General features: G+C 42.6%; 1 protein-coding gene across 2 annotated transcripts in view; it reads left to right on the top strand.

Annotated features, from left to right (window-relative positions):
• Window positions 1-452: 452 nt before the first annotated feature.
• SCAI (suppressor of cancer cell invasion) overlaps window positions 453-12,429 on the top strand; it is a 36,318-nt gene continuing 24,341 nt past the window's right edge. Inside the window, exons 1-2 of one of the 2 annotated variants that reach the window (XM_082327347.1) lie at window positions 453-517; window positions 6,708-6,839. In XM_082327347.1, the coding sequence (XP_082183473.1) occupies window positions 516-517; window positions 6,708-6,839 (134 nt within the window). In that variant the 5' untranslated portion in view covers window positions 453-515. The remainder of the gene's footprint in view (window positions 518-6,707; window positions 6,840-12,429) is intronic. The other variant, XM_082327346.1, reaches the window with a different exon arrangement.

Below are 12,429 nucleotides of genomic sequence, written 5' to 3'. Positions count from 1 at the left end.
GTCAAGAGTTCGAGGCGCTGCCTCCAGCCAGCTCTGCTATGCAGCTCTAGGAGGCTGCCCCGGTTCTACCTGTCCTTACTCAAAAGAGTTTCTATGTTCCGAACTTCCGTCTGTACAGTATGCCATACAGTTACCGTATCACTAAATTTTCTGTGGAGTGAGGTTTTATTTGCTTGTGAGTGTCAGATGTGAAGTTATGACCACCCTCTCCTACCAGGCAGCCGAATGGCAGGTCACCGTGATCCTGGCTAAGTAATAAATCTGGCTAAGGAGATGTGCATGTAATACAGTTATTTAACATATCTGTGCTTGACTTTCATTGTCAACTTGATTTCCTTGAACCAGAGTATTCTTTCACTGTTCACAAAGCGTGCCTTGCTTTACAGGCCCGAGTCCCAGCGTAGGGCCGGTGGGGAGTGCATACTGTTGACTTCAGCACTCTTTTTCCCTTCCAGCTGAGCCTGGAAAACCGTAGCCAAAAGACGGCAAACCACAGGGAAGTGGAAACGTGTGTGATGTAAGTGACACATAACTTTAAAAATACTGGCTAGCATCATGAAACTTTCATCCGTTTCCCATACCCCTTCTCCTGCTGCCTTTCAGCTCCAACTGCTTTGCATAGTCTTGCCATCCTCTGGGATGCCTGTAAGCTCTTCTACCCTGGGTGCTGCAATGGGATGAATTTCTAAAAGCTATTAATGTATTGTACTAAGCAAACCTGGAATTGTGCGTTCTGAGAGTATGTTGGAAAGAACCTGGCACGCGAAGTGCAGTGCTTGGCTAGCACGATTTTTCTGCCTTGTGTGGCCTGAGGAGTTGGCAAAATCTTTGAGAGAATAATAAGTTCTGCTGGAAGTCACCATTTTCTGACTTCTTTTAACAGTCTTTTAAACCAGTGTTTCAGTGTCTCCTTTTGCAGACTCTGGAGATCGTTTTTTTTAACATGTGCTACTTGGAAAAAAAAAAAAAAAAGAAAAAAAAAAAAGGTCACGCAAAACAGCCCAACAGTTTCTTTTGCATGAAAGAAAGCAGAAAGCATCAAATACAAGAACAAAAAATTAAGTAGGTGATATTTCTGCTATAGCTGAGCTGTCAAAACTCAGAGAACTGTCTGTTTGCAGAGGAGGAGTACAGATCTGTGGGGTTACATCTAGTATCAAAGGGAAGGAGAGGTCCACATTGTGGATGTACTACTGGTTGCATTTTATTTATATTTTTCATTTGGAGCTCAGCAGTCCCTGAGGAAAGGGCGATGTCAGTAGCTATATTCTTCCCTTTGCTGTGCCCACTTGCTGTTTCTAATAATAATTCTTTCTCCTGTCTGTAACGCTGCTGCATTACAGCACAGCCTCTAGTGCAGGGAAGACCTCCTCCTTTCCTGAGCTGCTCGTGATAGTAGTTCTTTCTTTGTACAGCACCAAATACCACCCCCTCCGGAGCATGATAAGCCAAAACCAGTGCATGAGATAACTAATTTTATTTTCCTTCTCTGTCAGCTGGAAAAGCTAGCTTCACCTATCGTTTAATGGCTCCCGTTGTCCTTTTTCTTTCCATCTTCCCTTCCCATCGTTCCTTCATATTCAGGCATGTGCCGTGGCTGAGTGAAACCAGGGTTTAAATTGCAGCAGCGCCTGTCTCATGTCTGTAACCAAAATGCTTCTTTGAATTTGAGATCTGTAGAAGAATTACCTTCTGGCAGCTTTTCTAAAGATGTCTCACAGGGAAATTGCCATGCTTATTACTACTGTGCTTAATTCTTCACTGCTTTTCTTTCTTTCTTGGTTGAAGCCCTTATTTTTTTTCCTGATTATTTTTTCCTAGAAGGAAGACTGCCCGTGATGTGATTCAGTTTGAATATTTTTATAATGTGTTTTCTGTGTGGTATTTTACAATCATCATGAAGATAATTTTGACATGTAGTGGGTAAGAAGCCAGTCCATTCTGAGCAGGACTCCTGCTTTTAAAGTGTAACCTTTAAGGATTTTCAGTAGGACTTTCCCCTATACTGTGTACACGTGTGAATACACTGGAGAGTTGAGAAGTACTCCTGTTTTCTGAGCGCAGTCTGTGGCAGAGCCAGAACGTGCCTTTCATTATCCTGCCAGAGAGTGAAACTTGATCTCATCCATGAAGTTGATTATTTTGAGCATACTCCTCCTGTCATCCCAGGGGTGGTGTGTCTGTTGTGTCCCTTCTGTCCACAGGCAGCTGTGCTTGCATCTTCAGGTCATTAAGAACAGAGAGAGTTTCATAACTGTGTGGGTAACTAAGGTTTCATTTCATTCTACTTTTAACTGTGATTTAGCTGTTTTATTATAAAATAACCCAGAAACAAAGAGGGCACGCTGAGGCTTGCGTGTGTAATTCATCATGTACTAACAAAATAGCTTTTCATAAGCACCCAGAGTCTTCTCCGTTCATTCTGATGTCTTCGATCAAGTGTCTTCTGATCACCTCCCTCCCTCTAAAAGCGTCGGTAGAAACTGACAGTAATTTTTGCATCTGTCTTACTGTTTAGGTGCTTAAGGTTGAGTGAGAGGAATACCATCAAAATGTTTGACAAACAACGAAGTTAGGCCAGGCATGTCGGAAAAGCTGGCCAATACAATTTTTACAGACCGTGATACAGGGCAGAGTTTTTCCAGTTTCTTGTAGAGTTCTGTTCAAAGCCCTTTTTAGAATAAGCATTGAGTGTGTAATTCAAAGCATGTTGATGAAAGTAAGCATTGAGTGTTTTATTCCGAGCCTAACATGCAAGTCTTTCTTTTCTGTCATATGAAATACATATGGCAATCCAGATTAGAACCAGGTAGAAGGCATATTTGGAATGCTGAGTGGTAGGGATGTTTTCACAGCAGCAACTATCATAGTGAGTTTTTTTAATTTACTACTATTAGCTGTATTTCAGTCTTTTTGTATCAATAGCCTACTGCTGAGTATTGGTTTTAATGGAAATTAAAATAATGAACAGACTTAGACGTTTTAGCAGAAGGTCGGTAAAAATTTTGCCATTTGCAACAGAAAGATTTCCCCTCTTCTTCCAGCCGGCCCCCTTGGCCGCCCCATCCCAGCCCACCCCACGCGCACCTTAAGGACAGAAGTACATCTCTGTTCTAAACCACTGTTCTGGTCATGTTCGCTAATAGTGCTTTACAACGTCAAATACTGCTACTAGCTGGTGTGTGTTTTGGCCTGTCCTGTTTCTCACCATCTTCACGCTGCCGGTGGTGCCAGGATGATAACCTTCCCTGGAACACTGAGAGCATCCCGTGTCTGTGACGGTCAATATCGGCTTAAAAAAACATAAAATGTAGGGGTAATCATATGCAGTGGAACTGTTACATTTTTCAACACAATCTACTTTTTATTGTCTTTGCTAGGTTCATGTGACATACAGTTGTATCAGAAGTCTTTTATTGTTGTAGTAAGACATTGCCTGGCAGGCAGGCCCTCTATACATAAAAACCAGTTGCTTCTTGCAAATAAACCTGAACTTTTTGTAAGATTTTAGAGGACACAGGGTTTGTTGTATTCCCCCTGAACTAATCATCTATCTCTGTATTCTAATGATTTTTTTTTGTTGTTCTCCTATCCCTTCCTTTCATACTTGTGTTTCTGCTGCTTCATGGTTTTTTGTTTTGCTTTCTTTTTTAGGTATCTGCTTTTTGTGCTTTTGGCAGCTTTGCTTTAATGTGGACCTTGATCAGGCATTTATTGATATTTTGATCTCTAAAGCAATACAAGCTAAAGTCTCGATGTATGTATACACATGTTGGCATATGTGGTTTTTAAGATTTCAGCTTACTCAGTTGCAGAGTGAAGATGCAATTTTGCAGGTACTGTAGTTTCACGTCTTCTGTGTGGAACAGTCTGTTTTACCAGTAGGGATTCTTTCCTGGAGATACCTTTGAGTGACTGAGGCGTAACTTCATTGCCTCTCTTTCAAAAAGAAAACCCCTGACTATTCTAGTGTGCTCCTTCTGCATGTAAATCTCTGCCTTTTATTCCTCACCCTGGCTACATAATACCACATTTTAGCCTAAACTAAGGCTACTGCTTGCTGTAATGCCATCTGTGTGGCTTGACTGCAACGTACATTTTTTAATTTCTGAACCTGTGAATAAAGGAAAAACCGAATGTCCTATGGAGTGTCTCCAGGGTATACTAATGTGTCAGGTCTCTGTGGAATGTCGGAATGTGCTTACATGTGGTTTGTTTCCTAGGTTCCTTCACCAGCAGTCTCTGATAAGAAGACAGGTTCTTCCCTCTGCTTTCGGCAGTTTCTTTCCATGAGCAGAAAAGGTGCTTTTGCCCTCTGCTTCAGTAATAGCTCCAAAGCCACGTGCCGATAGCCATATCAGGAGCCTGACCGTACTGAATATTCTCCAGTGTTTTGTTTTCAGTTTGGTAATCTCTCTCCCCGCTTCCCCCCGCCCCTTCTTTCTTCTCTCAGTTCTTCTAACTTTCCACACACTAGTATTGTGCTAAATATTTAGGAGCTGGCTGGGCTTGGAGTAGGCTTTCAAAATACACCTTAATTGTCTATACCCTGAAAGAGTTTTTTTTTCTCCTGTCTCTGCAACAATTATTTTTCCTGCCTTCTTACACCTTTCAGACCAGCAGGCAGTGAATTTTCTAGCATGTCTTTTGTTGGTGGTGTAAATGGCCCTCTTCGCCGTGGGTCTAGCAGACTCCCTCAACGTGAGAACTGCAGTTGGTTTTTCTTGCCTGCAGCAGGGCTAACACAGATTCGGTTGGCCAACGTTAGCAGCAGTTGGGGTAGTTGGATAGTGTAACTTCAGGGTAGCATAAAATAAAATCGACTTTACCATTAAATTAAAGGAACGATACAGAGACTGTATGAAACGTATTTTGCAATTTAAGCAAGCTCCTCATTTTTTGAAAATGTATCTGAAGCTGCTCTAGAGTGCCTGGTCTACCAGAGCGGAGCGCTGCGGAGTCCAGGGGCCTCGCCGCAGGATTTAGGTCACCCTTGCTGCGGAGCACACAGGACCTGGGGTATTGTCCCTCTCCCTGAAATTCCTGAGTCACCTCCTGGCTGCTTCTGATGTCTGTTCCTTAGCTCTCGCTGTTCACTTCGATTTCATGTGTTGGTGCTTTAAGTACTCGGTGTTGTTTCTTTCATGCTGTGTGAATGTAAACGTTGAGAGATTTCAAACACAGGCCGGTGCTTCACAATACTCATGTCCTGCTTGCTAGGCTCATGCCAACAGCTTGTGACATCTGGCTGGTGTGTTTTGAACTCTCCTGCGCTGTCTGGCACCCATATTGCAGTTACCTGACGATAAGCAGATGCTTCCTACCTTTTTCTGGAACTCTTCGACAAGCGGTTTGTGCAGCGCACCCCGTGCCCTTGCACTAGTGCTCTAGTGCACTGGCAGGTGGGCGTATAAAAGACAAGTGAACGTGTGCTGCATCTTGTCTGAACTGGGAGATCAGGGAAATGCTGGGTTGGCAGGGTATGCTCACTAACTTATCCCCCACAGCTGGGGGGAGCTGCCGATTTCTTCTGCATTTGATAGGCACATAATGTTTGCTCAGGGCAGTATTTCTAAAGTCTGTTTGGTTATTACGAAGGTTTTTCCTGACAATTGATCAAGGATGCTTCTGGCTACTTTCCAGTGATCGTAAGGAGTTAGCTTTGCCATTTCCTGGCTTGAATTGGGACTTGTAGGTAATGATTTGTGCACATAGCATCCAAACAGAGCTTCTGCACAAATGGAAACTTGTTGCTTACCAAAAGTGCTTACCAGAACCGGTAGAGAAGTTGCTGAAAGTAAAAACTCTGCATTTGCCCAGTTAGAGGTGTCTTTATCTTGCACTAAAATTCTTAGAGAGCACAGAAGAGCCAAAGGCCTGGCAGCCATTTTCAGAGGAGCCTGTTTTGTGGCTGCTGCTGAGGAATCTGTAGCTCACCTTTGGATGATCAAAAGGATAATTTTATATCTATTTATGTTTCAAGTAAAATTTTAAAAGCCATTCTGCCTTTATAGGCTTTCGTATTCCCTTACTTACTGAATACTAGGATTATCTACATTATATCTTAGGTTTTTGTTCAGGTGATTACTGTACAATATGGCATTTTGCTCATATGAACAGTAAAAATAGATCTGCAGGTATAATTGTGGGCAGTGCAAGCCATGGAATTAAACAGTCATGAGGGAGTAGAGAGGAAGCAGGATATTTTTTAGCATTCTGTCTAAAATTGCTATGTTTTAGCAATAGGAACTAGTGAGCTACAGTTTTCAGCAGTTATAGAAGAAAATGAAATGTAAACAGAACTGAGGCTAGTCTCTCTAAATACGGCTGCAGGATAAACACCTCTGCAGAAAGGCAAATTTAGAGAGGATTTCTTTGTCCAAGTATGAAACCCAAGTACTGTTTGTGTTCCAGTCCTTTTGTTGGCAGTTTTGTGTTTGTGAATAGAGTCCTCAGAGTTGTTTTTTTTTATGACTCTTGTACCACTTTTATTTTTAATTTTGCTCTGTTAACTAGTGCATTGTGCAATAATTAGTCCCATGCTTTGATTATCAGCTGTTATTTTTAATGAGTGTTGAGAAGAGTAACCTGTGGGAGAATTGCATGCTCTTTGTTACCATCCCCATGGAACTGTACATGCATCTAATCTGGATGAGTTCATAGTAGCCCTCAATTTTTGAGTAATATGGCTATTTTCTTCTTCATAGGACTGAGTTTGCCCTAAAAGAAATCATGTCATCAGGAGGAGCTGAAGATGATATTCCTCAAGCAGAGAGGAAAACAGTGACAGACTTTTGCTACTTATTGGATAAATCTAAACAGCTATTCAATGGCCTAAGGTTAGTGAATATTTGACAGTATTCCTTCAGAAAAGTATTGGAACATACACTTTAGTACATGAGTGATGCTGAAGTCAGTTGTACAAGAACACTTCGAACTCAAAGCCAGTAAGTTCGTTTAGGAGGGCACGATGTGTACCTATGTATAGGTAGGTTTGGACCATGTGTGTAAGAATGTCTGTAGGAGCAGAGGTTCATGCATTTCTTCTGAGACGGTAGGGAAGGAACTGTGAGAAAGGTGAGCTGAGTGTCGCAGTCATGTCAGTTAGCAGTAAACTAGAAGTAGGAAATTCTGTGAAATTGATAGAATTCGTACTGAAATGCTGTGTATGCAGTACACAGTTAAGGACTAGGTGTGGCTGTGTGTGTTCAACAGCATGCAAGTCCAAAACCCCACAGTCTCTGTACCAAAAAAAAAGAGGATGAGAAGGATTGGCCTAGGTGGGAGGAAAGGCAGGGAGGGAATATTTTTTGGGAAGGAATTTAGGAAGTGATAAACGGAAACCTCCAACCCATAGCCTGTATGTGTCTGGTGAAACAAATCCTTAATCTGAACTGTGGAGAAAGGTAAAATCTGCATTTATCTACAAAACATCTGCAATAACACCTAGGAAGTCTAGCTGTTTTGTCAGCACCAGTAAGAAGGGGAATAAGAGTAAGGGGAGTTCAAGGAAAACAGTTCACGTTTGGACAGTGATATAGGCATCCTGTTTATGTCAATATATGCTGAATTAAAGATTTTGTATTCAAGAGCTGTTTTATTTCTAAGCTTTGCTGTAGAGTCTCTTGAGCAACATGGTTTTTAGCTCATATCTTCTTGGCAGTTCAGCGTCTTACTGGTCTCTGAGTAATACTGTATGTTTGGGCCCATATAGCGTGCTGTTATTCAAACACAGATGGTTAGCAAAGATGTTTTTAATTCCTTCTCCCCCCCGCCCCCCGCTATTGATAATCATTTCATGTGCTTTAGAAGTTGATTACCATATCCAAAACAAACAGTTTGTGCTCCAAAATCTGAATGGTAAATGGGCAGTAGGGACAAGGAGTTCTTGGTGCTGCATTCAGCACCCTACGAAACAGGGTCAAAAGCAAAAGGACTGAGATCTTGAGGGCAGGATTTCCAGGGCCATATATGCCATTGCATTGGCTTTCTGATGTAGCTTGCTTGAAATTTTGTCCTGAGTCACTGAAGGGTACAAATTAATACAGTTCACGTCTGGATGCGCGATGCTCAAGTTCAGATCACAGAGATGGCAAAGCACCTACAGCCATTCTGTCTTTTCCTTTGGGCATGGATGGAGTTAGTACTTGTGTCGGATTTCCAGATGAGAGATGTAGTTTCCATGTGTATCCATGGTACTTTGCTAAAAAGAAACCTTCTTATCCAGCTAGATGAAAAGAAAAGGGAAAGTAACTTTGGATGAAATTTGGGCAATAAAAATAGAGAGATGGGCTTCAGCAGCTGGCTCTGATGTGTGAAAATAAGAACATGCCGGAATGGGAGCCTGCCTCTGTCCTTACTGCAACTTGACACGATTAATGTAGTTGCTTCTTGCACTGAACTTGACCACCATTTCACCTATAAGGCCTGTGATTCCGGTGGGCATAATGACTGGATAAAGCAGCATTATAATTTTCAGGTATTTCTTCTGTTAGTGCTTGTTCTCTTCTGGGTAGTTCACCTGGAAATGACTTGGCAAGTATCCTAATTCTTAGTCCAGTTGCTTGCTTTTCCCTCTAGCATAATAAATGCATTTGATGCATGCCTGCCTTCTTCTGTTCTGAAGATGATGATGGCCTTTGCTGCTGTGTTTTATGCCATCCTCTTGTCCCTACCATGTTTCATGGAAAAGAAGTGATGGGGGAGGAGAGGAGAGCAATGATTTCCTTCCTGAAACCTCCTCTGGGCACTTCAGCTACAGGGAACTGAGCCTATAGCTGTGTTGGCAGCTGCTTAGCTGTTGCTGCTGCCAAAAATGCAAGGGCTCAGCCTGCCACGTCTTTGTTTCAGTAGCATTTCCTTCCTCTCTTCCCAATGCAGATGCCAAATACAGCATTTGAGGAAAACATATGATGATCTGCCAAGGTTGCTGCTCCAAAGTATGCTTCATGCTCACGCTACCAGTGATACCATCCTTTTGTGGCCATGCCTGCGAGAGTAACTTAGAGGGGAGGTTATCTTTCTAGTGGCCATACTCCCTTTTTGAACACCCTGAGCTATAAGTTAGAAACAACTGTTAATGAAGTATGTTCCAATTGCTCTCTTCTCTCCTTTTCCCACTCCCACTTGCTTTTTTCTTGAATAAAGGCTGGAAAGAGGGAGCATGTTAGGAAGCAGTTTTTCATGGTGTACTGTCACCAGTTATTATTTTCTTTTTAATGTTAAAAAGTGCTTAAATGTGTTCAGTATCACATAGAAGCTGAAACTTTAAGAAATTAAAAGGCTTTCCACATACATCATACTTTCCTGGATTATAAGGTCTTGTTGCTCGTTGTGCAGGCTGCAAGAATCACGACTGCTGTCCTTTCGTGGAAAGAGGTGACAGTGTTTAACCATTTATTTTGTAGACTTCTAGTAAGATGCAAGTTGAACCTCTTAGTTTTGTTCCATGCTGCTGCTGCTGCCGTGGAAACAACAGGACCCTGCTAGCTTCAGGTGATGCTGCAGGTGCTACCCTGTCTGGTACTGGGAAGGGACTGGCTTCTCACACCGATTGCATCAGTGAGGCAAGTTACTGCGAGCGCTGCTGGTGTGCTTACTGTCTCTGTGGGTCACGAGAGGCGACAGGGAAGCTATGCCGCAATGCCCCTATCCCACTGCTGCTTAGGTTCTGGGAATAGGAGCCTGTAATTACTACAAGCCTATGAACATAAAAGGAAATTGTCTTTTTTATCACCTGTCAAAACTGTGAGTGTATTTAAAGCTTTGAATGTTAAACTTACTGTTATTGTAACCTTCCATTTTGAAGTGTACTGCTGAGTCTTTAGGACTTTCTCAACATCTTTACGTCTCTGGAAGTTGTCCCTGTGTGACAACTTCTATGCGGTGCTGGCCAAACCAGCCTCAGCGCCTTTAATTGGTTTTCGGCCAGCATTACCTGGCTTCTGCCAGCAGCATGGCCAAAATGAACTACTGACAGAAAATGAACTGTGAGCACATAGGTAGTGCTGGTCTTTGCTGAGTCTGTACAGCAAGAATTGGATAAAATTCTGGACTGTCTGTGAAATTTATGCACCAGCCACTCCAGTGTGGCAAGGGAACCAGTCTTCTGTGCCCAGTGTGAGAAACCCATCCTTTTAGAACATCTGAGTTTGTGTCTTCACGTCCGGTTTGGAATGTTTTAAAAGCCAAGAAATTGTCTCCACTTGTTGTTGGAGGCTGTTGTAATGAAGGGTGTAACTGCCTTCCTTGTCTGGATAGAGCTGTCCTAAATCAAAGCATCTCCATTCCCTCCTCTGCATCTGGGTGGCTCCTTGCTGCCAGTTCCTCCCTCCTGCAGAGCCGATGGTGATCACTAACAGCACGAGCGATGGTGATCACTAACAGCACGAGCGCGTACCCCGCCGCTGCCTGTTCGGGAGCCAGCATCCTCAGCCAGGCGCACCCCAGAGGAAGATGCGGCTGTTGCCTTTTTCTCTCCATGTTGCTCTAGTATCCTTCTGTAGATCTGGAAGTAGCAAAATGTCTTTCTATAACGTAGGTCTTCTGCTCTCAAGTTGGGTGTGTAATTGCTTCTGGATCATATATTCTCTGTCTCCTTCAGTGGGAGGAGCTGTATTAATGATCTGCTCTGCAATCAGCCGAGTCTTTAGTATTCTTTTGGGCTATTTCTCACCAAATAATGCAGATCCTCTGGTCTGATTAAAAAAACCCTGCACTAAATATCCTCTTTTGCTTATGCATCTGTTTTCTCACGGCAAAATTTCTTGATACACGGGAGCAACGTGCACGATGTTCAGAACACAAAACAGTAAACGGATAGCAGCAATGGCAGCTCTTGTCTGCAACAGTCTGTGGTGAAACCACGGTAATGTATTGTCATAAATGAAGTTTTATTACAGCCATGTCAGAATACTATCAAAAGAACAAGTGCTACTGTCTGTTTCCATGGAGATCTTTCCTGTTCCCTGGGGAGCCGAGGAATCGCATGGTATTGTGCAGCTATGCCAGCTGCAATTAGGCAAGCACGCTGCTTGCGAGATATACGTGTGGACACCCAGCAGCGACTGTGGACAACAACGGCCAAGCACGTGTCTGCTGCCCTAACAGAGGCTTTGTAAAACGCCACTAATTTTCATATATATGCAAAACTAATGCAGCAGAGTGAGCTGAGGTAGGTTTTATAAGAATGCTTAGGCTCATGCAGAGTCGAGGGGGTGACAGAGGTGCGCAAGAGAAGATGACAGGGGAGGTATAAAGAGCGTGTTAGCTTCCTGATGAGGGATATATGCGTAAGCGTGACCAGCAGGTAGTTACCTGCTTATTTCTTAATTCGTACACGTACCTGCTTCTCAGTGTTTGAGGGAAGAAGGGTATGTTTTCTTGTTTCCTTATGTTAGACCTTTGCTCAAATGTCTGAAGCAACTTGGCCTAGAAACCCAGTTTACTACTGGTGGAGTTCTCCGAGTCCACTTGCTAATTCAGTCATTCTTTAAGTTAGTGCTGGGGAACTTTGATATTTTTTTTTTTTTTAATGATCAATTTTAGTGTTGTTTTGTATTTGTATTCACTTTTTATTTTTTTTTTTTTTTTACATTGAAACTTGTGATGTGCTAATTAAATTTAACCCTACCTCTTGCTATAGCAAAGCTCCAATATATCTTAGGCATGTATTTGGACAGTTTCTTAACTTCTTTTGTTTAGCTAAAATGTTTACATCTATTACAACAATAGAAAGTGGTGAATCATTCGTTGCAGTAAATGCTTTAAATTTGCATGTGGTTGTATCAAGCTATATTTGGATGAAGATGTTGGTGCCCTGAAGCACATGTTTATACTCCTGTTTACCCCCCACTACAGTAAAGTCTGTTCCAATATGTTGAGCAGCCAATTGCAAGTTTGAGGGTTTTTTTTTGTTGTTTGGTTTGTTTGGGTGTTTTTTTGTAAAATCCCGCCCAGATTCCTTGGCATCTTCATAGAATAGCAGCAGCAAGTACTGGAATCGTTTTCCAGGCTGGTAAGAGTCATAGCTGATAACAGATTCATTTTACGTGTAGTAACTAAGCTAGGTCCCTTCAAGCTGCGTGGGAAGTACAGTTGGCTGATGAGAAAAGGAATATTAATTTCCTTTTCTACCTAGGGTGCTGTTAAAGCAATTACAGTTAGCAGAAACGTGCCAGTACGCTGCTCTGGAAATCGTGGTGTACTGCTTTGCTTGCAGTCCTCCAGAGGACATGGCAGGGTTTCCAAAAGGTGGTGTTTCCCTCAGTCTCAACCTCCCAGGCTCGGAAGTGGAATATACTGCTTTTCTGTGCCCGCCTGCTGAAGACGGAGGTGTTGGATGGTACGCTAACCAGCACTGTGATTTCAAAGAGCATTCCCTGAAGAAATCCTTCTTGAATCAAATGAAGGATTACACCATTGTGAAAA

Source organism: Platalea leucorodia (genome assembly GCF_965183815.1).
Source record: "Platalea leucorodia genome assembly, chromosome: 15".
Classification (NCBI taxonomy): Eukaryota; Metazoa; Chordata; class Aves; order Pelecaniformes; family Threskiornithidae; genus Platalea; species Platalea leucorodia.
Note: the sequence above shows the minus strand (reverse complement) of the source record. Positions and strands in the feature narration are given on the sequence as shown.